The 23,480-nt window shown below is 39.7% G+C and overlaps 1 protein-coding gene and 1 long non-coding RNA gene across 2 annotated transcripts in view; one reads left to right on the top strand and one right to left on the bottom strand.

Moving 5' to 3' along the window:
• The window catches only part of LOC147753680 (uncharacterized), a 23,708-nt gene extending 1,365 nt beyond the window's left edge, over positions 1 to 22,343 (top strand). Inside the window, exons 2-3 of the long non-coding RNA XR_015310468.1 lie at positions 20,712 to 20,774; positions 21,408 to 22,343. This is a non-coding gene — a long non-coding RNA (uncharacterized LOC147753680). The remainder of the gene's footprint in view (positions 1 to 20,711; positions 20,775 to 21,407) is intronic.
• LOC111259184 (very long chain fatty acid elongase 4) lies at positions 1,525 to 4,040 on the bottom strand. Its single transcript, XM_022830984.2, has one exon. The coding sequence runs from the start codon at positions 3,812 to 3,814 to the stop codon at positions 2,900 to 2,902; it is 915 nt and encodes a 304-aa protein (XP_022686719.1). The 5' UTR covers positions 3,815 to 4,040; the 3' UTR covers positions 1,525 to 2,899.
• Positions 22,344 to 23,480: the final 1,137 nt, after the last annotated feature.

The following is a 23,480-nucleotide window of genomic DNA, read 5'->3' as shown; positions in this document are numbered from 1 at the left end:
TATATATTCTGTTTCACAGAGCAGCACCTTTAGGCGTAATGATTCCACACCTGTAATTTCGCTAAGCTTCATGGTAACATTACGGTCGACGCTCGGCACGTTGAATAGAACAAATTTAAAAAAAATTAATACACAAAAGCAAAAGAGATGCTGCTTTGGGCATTTATGTGATACATTTACACTAACTAGCCTCGTACTCTACAGGCATTTCGAAAGTTACCCTTACGATACGATGGGATAATTACAATCCGATCCGGTACGAAGCTTAGAAACGCAATACATGCTTTTAGAGGCAGACAAGAAGGGACGGACATTTGGCCAGCCAAATACCATGCTGTTACCATTGCTTTTTATTGGTTGTGGTAACTTTTAAAGCTGCTGATTATTATGAAGGGTGAATTGTCCATATAACGATATATGAAACTATATAACCGTGACCGATTTTATTAGCCCCTTATTATCTAGATACTCCACTTGAAGCCGCACGGCAAATAAGCACACTGTAAATGGTCAAAATATGAAAATGATGATTGCTACAGTTTACCAGGCGGAACTAAGGATCGCTGTCTGCTCTTATTGGGTACGTGACGTAATAAATTCTACCCCCGGCATTGTTGTTTATCTTCCGTTGGCGCTTAGCGGTAAAGTTCTACATGCTATGATGACCACAACAGGTGTATAAACGCTTTTTCTTTCTAAAATGAGCTTTTTCTTGATTTTGTTTTACTGTTGATTGGGGTGTTATAGAGCAGCATACGAGAATCGTGAGCTCAGAGTCTGTGGTCTGCTTCCCACGGAGCACACGACAGTCGACGTCGATCTTGTGCCTGCTTACTTGTCCAGAAGGTCTATTATTGCTATTTTACAACATTTTTGATGGCGTGCGTTTGCTCGAAAATATGCAAAGGCTCATCTGTCCTTTTGTAAGCTTTGTAAAACTACTGTGTTTAAAATTTTGCTTTTTATGTGTATAGCTACCGTTGTCTCAACGATATGTGATGATTATCATGCTTACAGCTTTCAAAGAAGATTTACAACAATCAACATCCGAATATATACAAAATGATATTGCCAGAAAAACAAGACAATGCCTTTGTAAAAACACGATGAAGATGCAAGGTCCTCATCTGAAATCAGTCTAGCATGGACAAATTGTGCTTTTGTTGATCCATGACTATTCTCTTCAGACATATGATATAAGACATATATATATATATATATATATATATATATATATATACATAAGCGCGTACTTGTAGTAGGTTTATAAGAATCGCTTACTTTTAGATCCTGCCGTAATCAAGGGTAAGCGATAGGATAAACTATGCGCATATGTAGACTATCTCATTTTATGGTAGCGCCCGCTTACGTCACCGCTTCTCAACCGTTATGAGTGATAAAGAGCAATGTTTCGGCTACGTCAGCTCAGAACATTTGATGCAAGCTTGATTTGAAATTTGCAAATACAATGATTACATCCGTTTCTATGAATCACTTGATATCTATCAATTGAACACACTCAAGTTTTTCAATCACGTAAAATTTATCAGCCATATTGATTAAATAATGGACACATGGGAACAAACAGGAACATCTAACGTTTAAAGCTGATGCTTAGCACGACCTTGCTATTAAATAGCGTACAAACAAGTTATGCTGTTTTCGGTGGCTAATTTTTGGCTATACCCCATCCTCTGGTCATGACTGCCTTGATGCTAATGCTGAAAAGCAGGAACAATCAAAGAATCGTACGTTGCTAAACAGAGAAGGGCAAATCTCTTTCAATTGTTCAATTGTTTACTATCCCAACTAGCTCGATCTTTCGATCCACTTGTAGATCCGCGGCATTTTATTTTGTCCACAATAGCCAACGGTAGCCACGAGCATATACGGGCGGTCATGGTATTGGCTGCCGGATATTTCCGAAGGGTGTAGTTACACAAGAAATTGTTCCGAAAACCTTCGTGACATGGCCATAACAATGACTGTCCACCCTGTTAGCTGTCACACAGCACGGTAATGTCGTGCTTACATGTAGAGGGTTGAATGCGATTGCTAATACGTCAAAACTGATGCTGTATGATGCGCGACCCACGATGACGCCCTTGTGAAAGCTGGCGCCCAGCAGGAAAAATGGGTTTTCTTGAGTTGATACGATTTTTTCATTAGATCTCTGCTTTGCATCTCATCTCCTTGCCAGATCTATCATTACACGTTGTACCTGACTAATAAACTCACTGATTGACTTGACTGATACGTACACAGTATCTGACCTCGGTTCGTTTAGAGGTACAGATCTAACAAGAAAATTGCCTACAACAGTGTAGTGCTGGTAGTCTCCGTAGCAATAGTAGCGGCAGAAGCTATCCTGGTGCGTAGCGCTTTTGACGAAAAACAAAATAACGATTCGGAGGTGTTAAGTTAATCTGACTTTTTCTATATGAAGTAAACCTACTATCTGAAGGATATGATCAAGTTGTTCCTTTGCTGAAAAAGCCAAATCCAGTATTGGAGGCGAGATGTCAGCGACAAGGCGCTTAGGTATGCAGACCTTGGTTTGGGCATAGTTTGCAGAAAATCAAGCGGTTTCAGCATGAATTTATAGGATTTAAATAATATATCTTTATTCTTTTTATCTACATCACAATTGTTTGATCTCAACATTATAGACAGCATTGGACACTCACGGTAGTTCTATTTTGAGACTGTCTGTCGTCCGCTTGAACTAGATAAGCAAGTAATATATGCTGAACGCAACAGAGGTCGGTATCGATCGAGCCAAAAAATGGGCAGAGCGTTGCATCAAAGTGGCGACATGCGGCCACGATATCGTTGCAATCAGACTAAAATAAAAGTTCAATTCGAACTTGCCACTTCGGCAAACGTTCATGCGATTATCCTATCTATCTTTCTTCAAACCGATTTCCTTCTCCATCACCCTTTGTTCCATTCGTTGACAGTCTTCGGTCTCGGTATGTCCGTTCGCTTTTGCTGCACTAGTAGCGTTAGCATGCTGACGCTTTCTCGAGTAAGAAGCTACGTAAAAATTAAGGAATAGAACTAGTCCTAATAAGCCTTGAGGCACGGCGAGATAGATGAAAAACTTGGGGTATCCGCAGTCGTAGAAAACTGGAATCAGTCCGTGGAGAACGAGGAAGATATGTTGGTAGATTTGAGCTTTCGTAAGGTACTTTTTCCACCAGAGGTATTTTTCGATCTTAGGTCCCAAAGAAGCCAGAAAATAGTAGAAGTACATGAATATGTGAATGCACGAGTTGAGGCAAAGACCAGCCAACGTATGTCCGTCCATGCCAAGTGTTACCCACAGGTGACCGGAGAACACACAGCAGAAGTGATGGGATACGTGATGAAAGGAAACATGATCAAACTTCTTCCGGAGCACAAAGAAGACCGTATCCAAAAAGTCCAGTATGCGAAGCATCAGATACCAGTAGCCATAGTGGACGATTTCCATCGAGTTGTGGTCCGTGGCATAGGTCATGCCTTGACAGAGCAGGCTGTAATTGGCCAAGTATGAATTTGTGATAAACTTGTAAAAGAAAAATATGTTGGTCACTACCATAAATAGATTATGGATTTGGATAACCCGACGGAGATCGTATGGTTTACGGTTCTGCATGAAAGCAGGACCTCCTTTGTACACAAACCAAAGGTACGAACCACACACAATTATAGGGAACCATGCATTGCCAACAAACATGTAATCCTTCACACGTGGGTCGATGCGTAGGTTCAAAAAGTAGATATCGTCCCTGGCGACGCTTACAGGCGTCAGAACCGCGTCGCTGGCCATGGTGAGACTTTCTGTTTTCCGCGCACCTCACACGAACCCTAATCTGACGTTAATACACTCGATACAGTAGCAACATAAAGAACAACCTTTCAGTACGTTAAGTAACTCCAAAGCCTTAAACGGGCTCACTGCCTGAACAGCCCGTTGGCTTAGACCGGAGTCAGCACTTTGCTGGCTTTTGCTGACTGCCCGCTGTCACCGGTCTTAAATCCGGCGTTCATGCCGCTCACCTCACGTTTCATTGCCCTCCTCCGTTGCTTACCCAAAGGGCCGTATTGAGCACCGATGTAGAAGCTCCGGCCATCGGCCGACGACCGGTGACCGCAGTTTATATATATATATATATGTAGGGAGAGAAAGCGAATGTAAAAAAAACAACAAATGTAAAAATGTTAACGAAAACTTAAATTAAGGTACGGCCGGCTGTTCAAAAGTAAAATCTAGTTTGGTTGGAGAGAGGGTAATTTTTACTGTAAAAACCGTCGTTAAATATACAATAAGGAAACGCAGCCTTCGTAATGGGCATCTTGCCTTATGTAGGTTAACCTCGCATTGTAAGGCACCCTCGGAAACGAAGCGCCTGAAATCATCGTATTTCAGTTTAATAATGGTGTAGGCTGACTACGGTGTAAGAAAAATAAGAAGAGAAATATCTAGCGGAAATATAATCTGTGAGTTAAACAAGCGGACAGATTTTCGGTGATGTAAAATGATGATTTAAAATGTCTTTACATCAAAGTTATACTGGCTTAAGTACTGAATGTAAAACACAAAAAATACACCCACTATAAAATTGTAATTATTTAAATTAGTACCGAGATCACTTGTAAAGACTAATTTTATCAGCTTTAGAGTGACTAAAGAGCCACGACGGCTCGGTCCGTAATGGCAACGAAGTTCAACAACGCAAAAGTCCATAAGGATCTTTTTAGTATAGGCCTAATTTTCAGACCTTTCGTTTCCGGAGGAGTAATATCTTGGCCCTGATGGTTACTATGATATATTATTATGACGCCGTCTGTTGGTAAAAACCCAAAATAAGTCTAGCAAGACTCTCAGACAAGATAGCCGACAACCGATAGAAAAAAAAACATGGCGTATACCACGTTACATTGGTGGTAATATTTCACAACAAGCCTGTCCTTCGCAGAATTCGATGGGGTACTGAAGTGAATCCGGCAATGCCATGGGCTCCCTTTCCGATGATCCCTGAAGTAATATCATGCGGTCCACATTCAGGGCGATTTAAAATTCCGTATACGGTTGAGAGTCAACCGCGGGTTTAACAAAGAAATGAAAAACGACTCAGTTGTTGAAACACATTGACTTGATACAATGTAGTCCGAAGCAGCTGATACACAGCTTCGCGGGGCCTTGTTTTTTTACTTTTTTTTTTTTTTTTTTTTTTTTATAACGTAACATGAACGTGAGTTTCCTCAGACAGGCTCTCTCGACCACAGTTTTCCCGTCGTACCATCCCCTACCTAGAACTAATAATTGAAACCTGCATCTGTCGATTTTTCCACATTAAGATCAAATAGTCGTCATCAAAATGCACAGAAAACCAAATCTGCTTAATGCAATTACAGTTGAAAACATCGTTTAGCGCATTCTAAAGCGAAGTTGTATGTATTCTAATAAGAGAAAGGTTGTTCAGTTTCAAGTTGTTCAAATACTTGACGCAAAAGCAGATGTGCTTCTATTAGTGTGTCACGGCCAGTCTAAGAACAGATTTACTAGGGTTAGGGAAAAACAGTCGGTAAGCGTCGCGTTTGTTAAGTACCGCATATAAAATATCATTAACTTGTTGATATACGCAGTTCACTACTAACCCGACGCACATGATGAAAAACGCACGATCTGCACACGATTATTTTTTTTTGTTAGTTATTAATAAACTAGTAATTTTTTTCCGCAACTAGATCGTGCAGTTTGAGATACTGAGAAAAATAAGGTAGTAATTTGCAAACCTTATATTTATATATGCGAAAAGATATTATCAGTCGTATCAATTAGCTAATCTGTCTGGCTATCTATAGATGCAAGACCATTTACCTCAAGCGATCATATCGAACACGAGATACGAAACCGAGTAATCATCTGTTTCTTCAACTTGTTGATGCTCATGCATGGGAACAGGCAGAGGTCGACAAAATTCTCGTTAATAACAATTGCTCACGTAATGTCAGATGTCAACACAGATGAATGAATACCTGACTTGACATTAGCTGCTCGTAACGCAATGGTGCTTGCTTGTGCTTTGGCCGCTCCGTATTTTTACGTATGGAGAAAAGCCGTCGCTTGATAGCATGTCAAATGTTTATTCGTTTTCCCTTGTGCTTAATATGATGCAGATATTTGTGTCCTAGTTAATTCGCATTGTGACTTCATTTCCAACGCGAAAATGAAGCGTTCAGAGACGTACCTAATTTGGTCCTCGGCTAAGGCATCCATATGGGCCGTGTAATTTTACGTATTTGAGAAGAATATTATTATTAACCTAGAAATTAATGAATCATATTTTACTTGTTCACTTTTCCAGGCGAAAACTTTTATAAAGTTTTCATCGGCATAAGCCAATATCAGTACTATACTAAACCGTTAAATATAGTACTCGTCTCTTAAGTTCTACGAGTCTTGTTCAGTTTATAAAACTAATTTGAGAGATTTGTCAGGTATGCTAGAAATAGAACCAGCAAACAACGCCCGTAATGATATCTAATCTCCTCTGCATATAAAACGCGTACATGTATCGTCGGAAGCCATGTACGGCAATGCCGATTCGTTTTTTCCATTTGTCATTCCTTACCGAACGAAATCCCCATTGATTCCTTCGAATTTTTGCTCCAATCTCCTTAGGTTCGTCTTGAAAAACTTCCCTTATTGGAAGCTAAAAGTGACGACGAAGGTCTTCTAACAGCAGTGGCGAATCAGCTAGGAGGCATGCACGGCAAGTTCGCCTCCCTATGCGTAGTCCTAGTTCTCTTTTGTGGTAGAAGACTTTGATATGATTTAATTGTTTGAGATTTTCTGATATAAAACCCCCCCAAATCACTGTCCTTCGCGCATCTCCTTGGATCGTCAAACGCCAAGCTCCGTCGCGACTTATGTCGCTTAGATGTAGACAGACTCCTGGAGTGTATCAACAAAATTCACCCTGATATGACGCGCGCCGAAACCTATGCGCAGCATCTAGTTGAAATTCTCCAGTTTACAGTACAGCCTATCTGTTCATCACGCAAGTTCAGCTATACTTGGAGCCTTGTTCGGAGGACCCAAATGGCCTTAACTTAATGACTTGAAGATCATTACCAAGCCATTGCCCAATTTTTACATTTTAGCTTCGGTTTTGAGACGACCTCTTAAAAAACTTATGAATTATAAAAGCAACGTTATTTTGAACGGCTGCAGACCTGTTGAATTGCCGGTACAAGATGTCAGCCACGCAAGTGACTAACGTGTCACAGCAGCTCGTCTGCTTGGCCGCTAAGCCTTTAACTTCTTATAAATCACTTCCTGGAAATGTTAGCATCAATGGATACGATCCCACGCGCAGTGGCACGCCCCGCCGGAGCGTAAAAGGAAGGGATCTCAATACCGCACAGGATCCTTCAAGAGACTTCAGAGTGGGGAAATTAATGGCCTAGCTTTGAAGCCTACGTAATCAGAATACCGATGGTCCAGATATGGTTCTCAACAAGCATCTCAAACGCGCCTTGGTTCTGGCACCGTACTGAACAGCATAATAATTTAATAAATATTTACTAAATACTCTGAACGGAGGCTAGCCATTTGTGAATCCTAAAAAAACAACGAGTCAACCGCGCCGTCATCGTGGTGCAGCACAGTAAAAAGAAAAGTGCTTGTTGTTAAATGCTCTCCAGCTTAGAAAACGCGCTTTCTGACTAGGAAGCTCGACAGTTACTCTGAAAGCGTACACGTCATCTCAACAGAGCAACATGGCTTCGAAAGACAATGCTTTGCAGAAAGAGCGTGCTGGATTCTGATGGCAGGAAAGCGCTGGCCACGCCGCACAGTCCACTATACGCAGTGTTGTCCACTTTGAGACGGCCATAGGCGCCCAGGGGCAGAGTTGTGCTCACGTTGACCAAGACGGGTGTCCGTTTGAACGCACTCAACCTTTTCGCTACGATTCTATAAAAGAGCAGAATAACCATCGCGGACGGAGCGGCCGACCTTCAAACGGAAAACTGGTTTGGTTTAAGTAGACAACGTAAGTTTACGCTTGTTCTGCATTTTGCTGTACATTAATACATACCGCCATCTACCACCGAGTGCTTTCCTCCACCAAATGAGAGAAAATACCAGCAAAGACATCTTATATGCAGAGTGATCATGCTGTCGATTTGTTCAATTAGTCTCAACACAGTAAAGCTTAGCGAACAGAACATACGCGCGTGAATGACCACCGCATTTGTTGGTGGCATCAGGTCTGTAGCTGCTGCCGTTTTGGAATTTAGGACTTTAACTTTGGCTTTGCCTATGGAATAGAATGAATTTCCTTCCAGAGTTATACCACTTCTTCTCGCAAGTTGATGTCCTTACAATCGTTGAAAGTTCTCATATTTTCAGCTAATGAGTGTCAATAATTAGCTCGAAATTAGTTTATCGTAAAACGTTGACTACGGCTGCGATCGTAGTCTATATTATCAAATGGCCATCTTTTTTTATGATCTTTTGAGTGAAAGAAGTGTTATGCTGTTCGGGTCTTGGTTTATTCAAGTGCAAGCAGTGTGATATGATGGAGGCGATCATGGAGTGTCTTGAAAATTTTCGAAAAGAAGAGCAAACTTCTAGATATTCATCTAGAGCTTTAAAAATGGCCCATATATTTTCAAGACTTCAAAATGTATGCAAATGATGGTTATTTGAATCGCGACTAATAACATATTCACAAACGTTTCTCCCTATTCAAAAATTCCTTGTTGGAAAAAGAACTGCAAAGAAACCAGAACAAATTTCTAGACGCTTTGCTGCCGGTCGTTCAATAAGCATGAAAAAATCCATATAACTGTCTCACTCACAGTAAACCTAATCTTAAATAATGACGATCAAACATCAATCAGGAAGAGAAAACAACCAGTAAAATATGAATGTCCAAGAAATGTTTTTTTTTTTTTGTGTGCTATTAAGATATCGATGGAGTGAGATGGGTTTCGAATTCATTTTTATTATAAACTTGTATCATGATCTCAAAAGTGGTAGCTTGTAGAGAAGCTAACCCACCTCAGAATCTTCCCCGTTCCCGCGTGAACGCGTAGTTCACGTTACGTTCAATATCACTGAAAATCTCGAGCATATGTATCTAAGTCGATAACACAAAGACACTGTTCGAGTTGGCATGCTCAGTATTGCCCAATGGGTAACCGAACGATGGCCACAGAATGCTCTCAGCTAAAACAGTACTAAACCAGTTTATTGTATGTTTTTTGGTCAGAGAGAAGGACAAGAATTAGGTAGTTTACAATGTGGAATAGTTAATTTTTGCCCAGTATAACTGATACTGAACGCCAATTTTTGGCCTCAATTTTTGTAAAGGCTAGGCTCAGAGTATTTTGCATTAGACTAAAAACGCATCCAGTCTATGCACATGGTAAAAAAAGCTAAGCGTTTCGACCTGTCATCGAGAAAAGCTCACCATTCCAGCGAGCTCTCAGACGAACGGTTTTTTCGTGTCGCACAACTTTTGTATCCATATTAAAATCGACGGAAATATGAAGGCGTCGTTAACGGAACACAACTCTGATCATATCCACCCGTATCGGGAAAGATACTTCCTAACATTTTCAAAATCGCGTTACCACAACGTACAACGGAGCTATACGATAACAGAACGGCCAAATTATCTACTGACAGTGACCAAACAAAAGAGTACGTTACTGAGATCGTTTCGATGGAATTTTTACGTTAAGTATGTATAGTATATGTAATATTCGATTCGTGTGTTAAAATTGAGGGGGTTCTTTGGCCAAAAACAAGTTACCCCCTATGTAAAGCAGCATAATCGTAGTATGTAAGGTGCTAGTAACTGTTCATGTATGTACTACGCTTTATCATATTTAAAATATTTAGGAACGTCATCAGAATATACTCGAATTAATCTTTACCATTCCAAAAACAGGGTTGTACTTATTACGGCGGTATTACTCAATTATTACAAGTATTACGGAAGACACTCAACTCCATCATACCCTAGAACAAAAATAGAGAGCAAAAACTTCGTTAGTTGACCTATTGATGATGACCTTAAATAGGTTGAATAGGTACATCAACTTGCTATTGTTCCTAAAGCGTGTAACTTACAGAGCCATAACAATAGACACTTGCGACGTTATCGCTCTGCTCGACCCTGGCGTATCGTTAATATTCTCAGTATTCGTAATATTATTAGATATTAGCAATATTCGTTAGTATTGCCAGAATATGGTTCTCTGCAAATAAACAACAGTGACAGCGACGGCAGTAATAACACAAATAGCCTATTGGCCTACGAGAACTAAAGCTCTTACGTCTCTACAATGACGGTCGAGTCAATTCGTTCAACGCAGATCGATTATCTAGAATTTCTAGTTACTTCTCATCGTCCTTTATTCGGTATCATAAAGGCAAGAAAAAAGTCAAAGAAACCATCAACTGAGTGTTGTTAGAAGTACGATGCGAAAGGGCACGGACATCTTGCGCAACTCTTGCCAGTCCTCTGTTGAAAAGTGGTTTCGGTCCAACAACGAAAAAAACTTTATAAACACAATGGCGTAGAACGATTAGGAAGCTTCTGCTTTCCTGCATTAATATTGTACATCCGTAGTGGTAAAGAAAAGTCAAACAAGGTACGTCTAATAGCCGATGATTGCCCTGGTAGCGAGCGCAAATCCTGTCGAGGCTACGGTGGATAAGATTTCTACCCTACATACCATAGTATGTCAGCGTTTGGGCAACATAGGACTGCGCCACCTAGCATGTTATGAGGTTCGTCCGTATGAAGCTGAGATATTTTGTATTATATTTATAGGTTTACTATCGTCTGACAACCTAAACTTGTTCGTTTAGAATCGTCGCTTTCATGTCATTTTTTACGCTGATGGACTGTGCGTGAAATTTTTGCCTTTAGCTGAAATTTGTTTTTAATGGACAGTATCTCCCTATCACAGAGCGCACTGATAATTTAATCACTGGGACCCTTTCTGTCAGATAGAAACATACATAAAATACACATAAGGAATACACATAAGATTGCTCCAAAAAAAATTGAACGCTGGACAAACAATGGCAGTCTGTACGATCAGAGAATTAGTGAATTATACCGATATAAAAGTTAGCATAAAAGCAGATTGACTGCAATGGGAAAACGGATAAATGTAGTCATGCTTAGTGTCTATAAGTGTAGTAACGTCCATGTGGGTCCCCTACAACCGGTCATAACATTTTCAGTGAAGATTACCTATGCATATATATATGTATATATAGTGTAAGCTAGACATGTTGTGTTACTATGTCAGTTACCAAACTGCTGGGATAACGTCCAGCCAAACTCAGTTCACGCCGCGGCCCCCAGACAAACGTGGGCTAATTTGATGGATTGGGCGGTAGTACGTGCTGACCGCAAGGCCTGGCTTTGGCGGTCATAAAACGAACAGGCAGCCTGTTGGCGATGCAGGAGCAGGAAATGGTCTTGTGCAAGTAAAAAGATCCTCCTTTTGTAATTGCCTTCTAGCTTCGCACGAGCAAAATGAACTGTCTTCAGGTAATCGTCCTTCAGCAGCAGAGAAGACTGGAACAGGGGCCGCCATCCGGGGAAGACTAAAGGGGCAATTCAAACCGTGATTCGTATTCAATCATTTATGAAAACTTCCGCTATCTCTATGATAGTGCCAACCAAAGTCAATATCCAACGATTGTTATGGGACGCAAATCTACTTAATAATCTATTTGACATAACAGAGCGTACTATATGCTCAGCGACTTCGAAATTTTCGTTAACAAACGATCAGTGTTTATGACGGTATATCAGCTATCTTTCTATTTGTTTTTTTTTTTCTATCTAACTATTCCGCGTCATGTGACTTGGTCAACCTGCACATATATACTTATACAATATAACTCCAAACGGACCCCAAAAAAGCGTTTGTAGGTGATTATTTATTGATTGAAAGGCTTCCCTATTGTCGCTGCTTGTCATACAACGTGCCGTATCGTGCCGCATATGCCCTTTTTCTAATACCTCTATTATCTATCACAATGAAACCATCGGTTGTTGTTATTTGTCATTTATGTAATTATATAAATTGTGCGCACTGAAAATTCATTAATCGCGCTTAGCTAATATAGTTAATAGCGATTTGTGAAGCTCTTAGTTAACCACAGCTTCTTCTGGTTTTAAATGGTGTTTGTACCTATCTGATTAAGGGTGTTCCAGGACGTTGAATGATGGCAGTGAATAGCAGCTACCAAAACCGTCAATGTTCGGTGAATTGAGATCTAATGATATCACCGACAGCTGTTGATAACACTTGCGCCAATGATCCGTGTTCTATCGATTTTAAAAATGTACCCCCCCCCACCGTAATGTGAAATCGTTTTATTAATAATTAAGCAATAGAATAGAATTAGCAATATATAGGTTCAAACGAAAACAACTTGCGCAACGGTCAGAGCAATATCAATCTTGGTTTATCAGGATCGCCGTTATTATTACTACAAGGAAACTGGCCTTCAATATCAGGCCTTTCATGGCTGCACTGTAGCTGACAACAGGAAAAGATATCTTCTATTATTAACGTAATAGAACTACCTGGACGTCGTCCGGTGCCACTTGGGATGTCCACGCGTTCAGCAACAGTGTGGATCTTAGCGAAAACAATAACAATGGAAGCAAACAGCACTCATTGAGTAGCTCGCGTTTTGGGACACGCGTTTTCGCATTTACCGTCATATGACGCAGTTGCTGATGCTTGATGGTTCCGGACGACGATCACGCTTTTGCTCGTTCCCTGTGTCAGTTACGTAAACGTAAAATCTTCATCGATTTCGCCGAGTCGCAGCGGCAACTATAGTCCAAGTCGATGCGATAGGCGCCGCAGCAGTAAATGGCTAGTGACACGGTCGAAAGGAACGATAACACTGAATAGCCAATTCCGAATACTGAAATGCCCGTCTCTTTCTGTGTGAGAGCGTGAAAAGGTGTCTGAGTATTACGTACGCAACAAATACGTGAATAGCGTACGAAACGCCAGTGGCTTGTTCAGTGTGCACCGCAACATGGCGCGATTTGTTAACATTTTTCTCAATATGTCGTGTATGATACTTTTCAATGTCAAGCCAACCTTGATGGAACCCGAACATGCTACACCCTTCAACAGAGGACTTAAATACTGGATGTAGTCAGCACGGCACCTACGTGGCCACTGGTACACGCATCTCGATACGAACAAAATGAACGTGCAATGACTGATGGAAACATATATTAATATAATGCTTTCGGAATAGGGAAAACACGACAAAAGCTAGTGGCCCTTACGTACTTTGGAAGAGTGTACATGCTTCTTAAATAATTACCATACATGGATGAATTCAAGGTAGAAGGGGTACGCATGATAGCTAAGCTTTAATAACATGTGACATATCAATATCTGGCGAACAGAAACGCGAATGACAAGTCTAAAATGATTTGTACACAAACAAATTTACATTAATAAAAATTTGGGAAACTTTATAGCAGAGCAAGCGAGTCTATAGGGACGGCTATTTGATGGGCTTGTGCGACCTTCTTCGATGCTGCGGAGATGAAGCGGTTGAAAATATGACGATTGAAGTGATTTTAATTGCTATCAATAGCTGAAACTGACTGATAACCGTCAAAGGCCAAAGAAAAAGAACCCTATGACGGATCTAACATAAAATAACTACTTATTTTCTTGCCAGATAACACCGGCGACATCGCTATATATCAGGTATACCACCAGATCCGTACGAGCGAGCCAATCACTTGAAGGTTTGTCAGGTTGAACCGAACGAAGTCGAATCAGTCACTAAGAATAACTTAAATTGTGCGTCTCATCAGAAAAAAATACATTTGTATTTTTTGCGTAGTATTCATGTTTCGTTGGCGAGACTTGAACCAACGACCCCAGGTATTTTCCAGACAAAAGCTTGGCCATCTGTTTTTTGACATCTAATGACGTAATTGTATGGGTTACTGTAGATGAAGTTTTCCCGTTGAGTTCTAAAAGGCCTCCAACGGACGTCAAATGCTATAACATAAAAAACTGACCTTACAGGTGGTTAGGCAGCATCAGCGGTAATACATATGCCAGAATAAAATAACAGACTTGTAAAATTTATAACTGTTATTTGCGAACGTCGTATGCTGAAATTGTTTTTAGCTGTTGCTTGTAAAGCTCAAGCGTAACAAATTAGGTATAGAGTAGATGATTTACAATTGGGGGGGGGGGGGTCTGAACCAGGAGGTCCGCATTTAGAATATATAAAACATAATCGCCCAGAAAGAACAACGCAGAAACGGGTTAGTAAACACACGCAAGACCCTACGCGGATTAACAACATGTAAATTTCTAAACGAGAGGTTTGTTCTGAAAGTTCTAACATCATATCCTTACTAGAAGGTAAGTATATTGTACCTAACTACAAGGCCCGCCTTTGCGCAACCTTCAGCCAGAACCTGTTTTAGTCAATAGTTAAGCTCATCTAATCGATGAATAAAGAAATTGCAACAGGTGCTGCTGACCTAACTGAGATTACAAGCAGTTCTGTCGTCATTTTAGACGATAACTGTCTAGAAAAAAACTTCGAAGAAGACGATGCCGAGAAAGAAGTTGTTAGGGGGCGTCCGAACATGAATGACCGGTCTTGCGCACCAAAACAGACCGCCAGACGTATAAATGACGTGACTCAAAATGCCAACAAAGCTAGAAAAATGCACGTAAAAAAACAATTTTTTTTGTCCAAAAACGCAAAGCTTTGTGACATTTTTATAGTCGAAGCATAAAGATGACTGTGTTGGTCAAGCTAGGTTACACTGGTCACACATAAATGCTCCACCCATAAAAATTGTTATTAGGTAAATGCTCAAGTAAATTGAAAAACACAATTTTTTTAAACTGTTCTGAATCCACATTTACCCAAAAAAAATCAACGCAACGATATATATATATATATATATAGAGTCAGCGGATCGAATGATGATAAATCGTTGTTTGAAAACTGTCTATTCAAAGAACTATTTTGAATATAGTGATAAAGTTCTCAGCGTCATGTCCTGTCGCATTTCCTTATTAGTGTCTGCTGGTAGCGTAGTTACAGATCAGACGTGACCACCTTGAACACTCAGCTTTTTGAGAACTCGTTATGCTAACCGATCAGCTTGCCTCCATTCTGCGCCGCCAAAGGTCATTGTCACAAATAGAAATGTCTGATCTCGCTGAAAAAGCGTTTGACACGGCTGCTCTTAAACTATATCTTCTTTAGACTGTGTAAGTATAACCTGCGTAAACTCTATCAGCGGCTTCCGATTAGCGAAATGTTGAACAGTACCGAAGTTTTTCTCGTATAAGAGCGTCGCGTCGTTAGTCAAATGGCTTCATCTGATACCAACTGAAAGCCACCCTATATCTGTCATGTCATAAAGGTGTTTCAGAATACGATGCTTCAACAATGAACTAATATTGTGAAGACTATGCATCGTCCGCGCAAACCAGTGACAACGGTTTAGGTAAAAGACCTAAAAGACTGACCTAAAAGGTAAAAGACTGCAATCAGTAAAAAACATGGTCTCGTTGACATAGAATTTGTGTTCGATTTGAGCATAGTCAAGACGCTGACCAACCACATATATTTACGTTTCGTGAAGGGGGAACTTACCGCCGTCGCTATAACGAGCAGGCGTGAAGATCCATATCAATGTTCTGAGTTTTTAGTAAATATCAGTACACAATTGTACGGCAATCGTGTTTGGCGAAGAAGCAATTGCATTTTTACTTAAGTCGGCCTTTGAAGGTTTAAAGTTGACTTTTTTGATTATTCCCTTACAAGCACTAAGCGATACCTGAACAGCGTCGAGAACAAACTTTTGGGCAACTGCTGCACGATATTAACTGGACATGTTACTTCAAGCCCACATAATTAGACTTATTCTATAATATGCATTAATTGCAATAGGTAAGAGTAATTACGGAAATTATACCTGTAGTAACATTAATCGCTGTTGTTCCTACTTGATATCCTGCTGGTGCTGCTTTTGCAAAAGCTAGTGCTACGGTAGCAATATTAATTAACAAGGGGCAAGCTGACGTGAAGAGTAGAAGATCTGACTGAGCCATTGAAAAGCAGAGACTTCAGTAGCATGGCGGCAGGCATTTAGATTAAGTGCCATTCAATATATACGCTGCTACTCCATCGGCTGCTGTTACTATTGATGTTTTTATTTTTTTTTTGGTCTTGTGATCGTCGTGTTTACTCCCTTCGTTATGCCATCTATATCCCACTGTTCAGTGGCATAAGCACACGACGAAATATTAGGTGAACTATCAGACACACGCATCATTAATGCCGGTCTTCCACGTTCGCCATCTTCAATCGGCAGCGATGATTTCCTCCATTATTTCATTTCTGCGCTTTTGCCGTTACAATCAGCATTCCCGTCTAAAGGCCTGTCTTAAGCCACTACCACTTCCCAGACAAACATGGTCTTGTACAGGTTAGCCTGGCCATTTCGAACTTTTATTGGAAAATCAACTGGTTGTCACTCCCAGCGTTTACGTAATCCATTTCCGTCTGCTCCTATTGCCCATTGACCGGAGTTGCTACTATTACCGTCTTTGTTGTAGCCGCTATCCAAGCGCTGTGCATTCAACAAGGTGTAACGTTTACCTGAGTAAAAATCCAATTACAGGCTGCCCGGTCAGAATCCAGTATCGGTGCGGTTGGTTGAATCGACTGAACAGATTGAAATCGGCCATTTTAGAAATTGCAGTAACATCTATGATACTATTCGACGCTATTTTTACGTTATGTCGACTTTTTCTTCTTGACTAGTTTGTGTCTACTCTCAGCTATTATCTTTGGCTTTCTCACTTTTATTGTTGTTTTTATTTAGATCTGATTCTTCCTCACATGTTGACGAACGCGGCCGGTCAGTGTTATACGTTTGTTTTTGAAAGTCAAGCACCGCTCCCTAGCCATAACATATACCCATCTACTTTGTCGCGTTCGCAGTAGCTTCATAGTAATCGCATCGTTGCAGGTTATGCGTGCAGAGGCGACTGAAATTGTGTATCGTATTGAGACGAGCCGATAGTAAATAGAAAGAAAGACGGCGTGATACGGGATGGCACAGACCAACGCGTGAGAAGATCGTTAGCCTTTACATGGCGGTGGAATTCAACGAGCCGCTAACGGAATTGAAGTGTTAATAACGTTTTTATTCCTATCGATGTTATTCAAGTTACTGTTACTGTCACAGCCGGTGATAAAAGCCAGTCATTTGTAACGTTTCCCTCGTTGGCGTTCTTCTTTCTTTTGACTACTACAGCATATTTCATCTAGTGGAAAAAGGTCTACTACATAGCTATGAAAAATGTTGCTCGACGCGCATAACATGTTCGTTTTATGAGTCGTTTGTAAGGCCGCAGCTAGCCGCCAATAATAAGTATTTCGAAAAAGGCGTTCTATGAACGCCATTCCTGACGCTTATCTTTATTTAATGCAGTTAAAGCTTTGCTTTCGAACCTAATCCACTAGCAAGTTGTTTTCGAAATTGTTCTTTTTAATCAACAATTAACTTTTTGACGGTAACCGTGCATCGAGCGGCATTGGAAGGTGTACGCTTTTTAAACTGATGCTACATTTCCAACGGACATTGAGGTGACTGACAAAAATACAAAAACTCAAGGCGAACAAGTAAAAAAAATCGTGAAAAAATTATCGCTAGAACTTATCCGGCCGATACAATTAACAACTGATATTTTCTTCCCTGAAAGGGCCGTTAATTTCTGTACGAAAACTCAAGTACATAAAAAACGGCTTCTTTGAGCCATTTTCATGAATTTTGTAAATCTAAACTTTCCATAAAAAATTTCCATTCTGTACCATGAAAACCCTTCTGGGATTTTTTCAATCGAACAAAAAGTGGCAATTTCGTTGACCGTCGATTTTGGACAGAAAAAAAAAAGCGTTACATCTTCGTGGGGGCTCATCTATCACTAATCCTTGTTTACATTCCGAAGACGACGTACTGCTTGTCGCCATGATGAACTGGTTTCGCTCTGGAAAAAAAAACTGGCTTTTTCTTAATTAGCAAGGATGAACGCACGTCTGCTACGACAAACGGCCTGTCGAAGTTTATTCAAGTCAGATGAGTTCTATTTTTTTACGTATTTAGGTAGCTAACATAGCGAAGATGGCGGCGACTTTTAGCCCGACGTATGTTGCAAGCTTTAATTAAAAGTGGATACAATGTCACTTTTTGCTATCGAAATTCGAAGTTACATATGATACAAATTGATTTCGATGGTGAGTAATTTAAGTTGAATGTAAATTTCAGTTATGGCGTTTTTAGAAACTTAATTCTGATGATAAAATATTGTTAAAGCTGTTTTTGTTAGTAGATATTTTCTAGCCGCAAAATACTTGCTGAGCCGTTGCAGACCATTACGCGCTGGTCAATCACAAACTTTGATATGCATTTTTTGAAAAAATGCCATTACGGTGACGTCGTTGAATTGTGCCAGTTACATTTTCGAAATGATAATAAACCTGCTGGCGTCAATAACGCAGGTTGTTTGCACCTATGACTTCTACAGATACGTTTTTTTTTATGGTCTACGGTAGTGAATCACAGGCGTACTTCTGCATGTCCGCGTATGCAGAAGTACACATGGGAATAACTCAAGTTACGTTTTGCACATAGAAATTGATTAGACCTGCTAGCGTAAATCCGAAACGGGGCGTAGATACAATTCGTTCCGTTCTGCCTAAAGCTGCGCTTGACGACAGTACCAGACGTAAAACACGAGACATTTACTTACGCGCTCTCTCTTTCTCTCTGTATATATACATATATATATATATATATATATATATATATACCTGCTTTTGCGTGTCAAGAGATAGACACTGTGTATGTGTGTGCATACATTTAAAAACAAGCATGCAACGCATTGCCTGCGGAAGATCATAATGTAGCATATGTAAACAATAAGCCGTAAACTCTGTAATGAAAAGTAACTGTTCAACATAAAAAAATACACGAGTTACCAATTGCCTTCGTTTTCTTTTATGGGCTTTTAGTTCCAGCGGTAATTTTTGTCAAAAAATATATTGAAAAGCTGAACACATTGACGTGTACGCCTGAAACAAAATGATCAAATACATATGAGTTGTTTTATGGCAAGACCAGTGACAAGTGCATCAATAGTTACGTTTGTGTTTGCTTTTGTGCTGTATATTGGCATAGAAAAAATATACGTGGGCATATTCGTACGATTCAAGCCAGTCGCGTGTGCTGCAGAATAATGTGCTATAGTTTTAAACTTTATATGATTATTTAATGCTTTGCAGTAAAAGTGTTTGTGAGCGAGTAAACGCCCCGGGTGGCAACGGCATTGATATCAATACCTTTGATGTAATTACCAGTACTAGCCCACTAGGTATAGGTTCTGCAATATATTGTAATTATTACCCTTAGTTGATAATGTAATATACTAGCGTAACGGTAGCTTTCTGAAATAATGAAAGTTATGTTTTTTGTTACAGTGCATCCATCCTTTTATTAAAGTACAAGACGTCAGATGAGGTGAATTAATGCGAAAAGAATTAACAGCTGATATGTTAAAAAAGCATTATGTAGCTTCAAACACTTTGCATATAATAGGCCTAGTGGTAATTTACTGGAACTTGTTAAATGTAAGTGATTTTTTAAGCTTCCGAGATAGAATATTAAGGCAATAGTCCTATTACTGCCACAGGTGTATGACTGTATGTTATCTAGGACAGTCAGTCCTATACCATTGATAGCTAGCTAGCTTACAGATATTTAGGTGCCTGCAATTGTTCATTCTAAGACAAATATGATAGCAATGCAGGTAGATGCAGATTCTGAATCGGAAACAAAGAAGAGGTTATTAAACATAGGACACCTGCTTGTCCTGTGACAGAATTGAACGCTCCTATAATTGCATCGTTTAGATGCCTATTTAGAGATACTCTTTAATGTGCTTGGAGTCCTTTTTGGGGCTGTTTGCAGCCTGTCAGAGACGAAAATTATTTTGTTGGTTGTGCAGATATAAGCGAGGACCCGAGGTCATTCCATAATACTTTAAAGGACACTGTCCCCATTCGTGATCATAGAACTGTATCATTAGGCAGATATTGATGGGGTAGTTTTCTATCATCATTTCGATTTTCTTCTTCATTTTTATGATGCCCCGCATAATTATTAACACTTTTTTACCACCTTTTTTATGCATAGCTATTATTATTATTCGTAGAGGTAGTGTGATAATTTTTATGTTTTCTATTTCTCCTATACTAACGGCGGTGCTGTTTTGCAATTATCAACAAAGCGCTTTCGGTGAAGAATACAATTCTAATTTTGCGTTTCTCGATGCTTTGTTACAAGCGCACCATAGGATTGTCTGTAAATGCTGTTGTAGCATGTCGTAGGACGGAAAAGAATGTCAGCATCGAATTTGCTAACGACCAAATAGGTCATTCTCCTCGTATAAACATGAAAATTTGATTTTATCATAAGATAAATAAGAGACACAAACCAGGCGAACGCTCAGGTGATCATCGTAACCTACTGGCCAGAGGTTACTGGCACCATTATCTTACGCCTTTTGTTCTCCTCTCGGCATTTTTATAGGTGGTTGCCATGGCAGCGTCAGCTGTTCGAAATTGCCGCCCTCATAAGTGGGGTCATGCACAGGTAATCAGGCAAATTTACCTCGGTCGGCCAATCGGAAACCGCCAGACGAAACAGAGCTACGATCGTTAACTTATTGTTCCTTACTTAGGGAATTTCCCAATTTATTGTTCGACCATTTCCTATTTTAGATATTATACTTCACTTATTATTAGATTATTATGAGTGGACTTTGATTTGAAAAGCACGTTTATTTAACGCGTTGATAATCAAATAGCCCGACTTTAATCTGTCTTTTGCTAGTTCCTTGTCTATCGAAACAGATAGCGTGCGGGACACGCTACCGATTAAGCTACCCCGCATAACTAATCCAAACATAGGACACCTGTTTGTCCTGTGAGAGAACGCGTTGACACTACATCATGGTGGAGACGAAACTTCGTGTTAGTTGAGAGGAGACAGTGAAGAGATATTGATAATGCGAAAAATGACGTATCAGTCACTCTCTCAAAATTGCTGACGTAACTATTTTGGTGGCGCTCCCAGGCTCACATAGAGACCTTTCTTTATGAGATTTCTACTTATATTGAATTTATGTTAATATTCTGTTTTTCATTGCAAGCATAACGTTTAATATCGTTTTTATATCAATAGCAAGACACAAAAAACAGGTTCGCATACGGTTTGTCCTTGCAGATTTAAACTTTAAAACTCTACGATAACTTATTCGAGCAGTGTTGCGGTGCAGGTTTGTGCAGGTCAGCTACTGAGGACAACGAGGCTATTTATGAATCAATACAGATTTAATGGTCTACTCTGAGGCTCCTTTTTTCTCGGCCGAACAAAGAGCGAATTTGAAAAAAAAAGAAGTAGATATTAAGTACTTAATGCGTGAACGCTATAGGATATCAAAGATAAACGACGTAATTTAATGATAGAACAAGAAAAACGTGAAACCGCTTGCGTGTCGCAGGTTAGGTAAGAAGCCTGACTGTATATCAGGTTTAGAATAGTCTGTAAGAGAGTCTTTAGTCTTCTAAAATAATTGCGAGAGATTTTAGTTGGTTACATTCTAAATATTTCCACGTGAATACTACTGCGCTACGTTACGTTTGCATAACAGCACAAGCTGTAGATCGTCAAAGACAAACATCCCGGTTCGTATGAAAACGTCAACTCTGTAAACGTTTTATGGACGATGATGTAATGACATGGAACAGGGGCGCTAATGTTGTCTGATGTGCGGGCGTAACCTATGTTTGACCATTATGACACTGAGATCGTATAGGAGATAGACTATCGGTTTCAATCGTTCACAAACACTGGTTCCTTCGGCCACTGATAATTATGTACTAAAATTGAAGGGGTGCCTACCGAAAGCGATATCCAGTAAAAATTACCACTGGCATTTGAGAAAACGTGTTTACGAAGATTGCTTTGTCCTAGCAAAAGCGTATTCTAATACGTTGTTATTCGGTGGACATTTTTTGTCATTGTTTTATCGTTGTTCTTATCTATGATTGTTTATATAAATGTATATATATATTATCAACTATACTACACATTGCAAAACGTACGGCATATGTACTGAATCATGATCCGCGGTTCGAAATAAAGCTAGTTTGTTATTAACTCGTTAAAATTGTTGTTATTGTTAAGGAGCTAACTGTTCATACGTAAATCGCCGTTCATCTTGTTTCTGTACCACTGCTGTGCCTCACAAGATGCTGAATTAGCTTAAGCACAGTATATAGAACATGCTATTCGTGACTATATCTAATAATATGTTCTATATGGTATACACATACCATCGGCACGGCTCAAAGCAGCAATTTTCGGTTTAGAAAAGAAATTCGAAGCTTTACTGTTTTTAATTTGTTCTTGCATTTATTATAAGAACCCAAAAAATCGAAGTTCGACTGTTTTTATGGGCAATTAAACATACATTTGTAAACTATACTAGTAGTAAGGATGATATGATTATTATTATAAGGATTGAAGGACAAACAATGTTCACTCAGAAATGCTGCACGCATGCCTTTATCACTATACCCGACTATGACCCCTTTTCGAAGCCTTTATAGACCTATATATGCTTGTTACCATCAGTCTTATTGACCTCATAGGAATAGAAGTGATGACCGATAAATGTCTTCCATAGAAGTACATATTTCTCCTTTGTTCTGCGGTGTATCAAGTGTTTTCCATACGCTCACGGAATCGCTTGTCTGCGATCAGCGGTCACGTGCATAGGCATAGGAAATGCACAGACAACTAAAATCGCTGCGTGCAGAAGTTTTCAGGTCGACAAGAAGCTCTGTGCCGTACGAGCAGAACCAGCTAAATAAAAGCATCGATTTACTCTTTTCTCTTTCTAATGTTTGATCAGAGGGTTTATGTTTAAGCTTGCCTTAGGAAAATAATTAGGGTCACCAATAACATCTAAACATGTTCATGAAAATTGCAATTATCAAATACAGTCTCTCTGGTTATAAAGTTAAATGTTGTTTAGGTAGCATATGGTGGATATACATTGTTTAATCTTAGTTTCTTCAAGATATTGGACAAAACAAGAAAGAAATTATTTTTTTTAGTTTTATGACGATCGAGGATGAGAAAATAGAACAGGATGCTAAAGTACGGTACAGCGGTTCTCAAACAGATTTTTACGTCTGCTCTACGTCTGAGGTAAATAGACAAATAATATCCTACACGAAATACGCTATTGTTCCAGGTTGCGTGATCCAACAGTACCCGCGTGGCACTTAT

Source organism: Varroa jacobsoni, unplaced genomic scaffold (genome assembly GCF_002532875.2).
Source record: "Varroa jacobsoni isolate VJ856 unplaced genomic scaffold, vjacob_1.0 scaffold_302, whole genome shotgun sequence".
NCBI lineage: Eukaryota > Metazoa > Arthropoda > Arachnida > Mesostigmata > Varroidae > Varroa > Varroa jacobsoni.
Note: the sequence above shows the minus strand (reverse complement) of the source record. Positions and strands in the feature narration are given on the sequence as shown.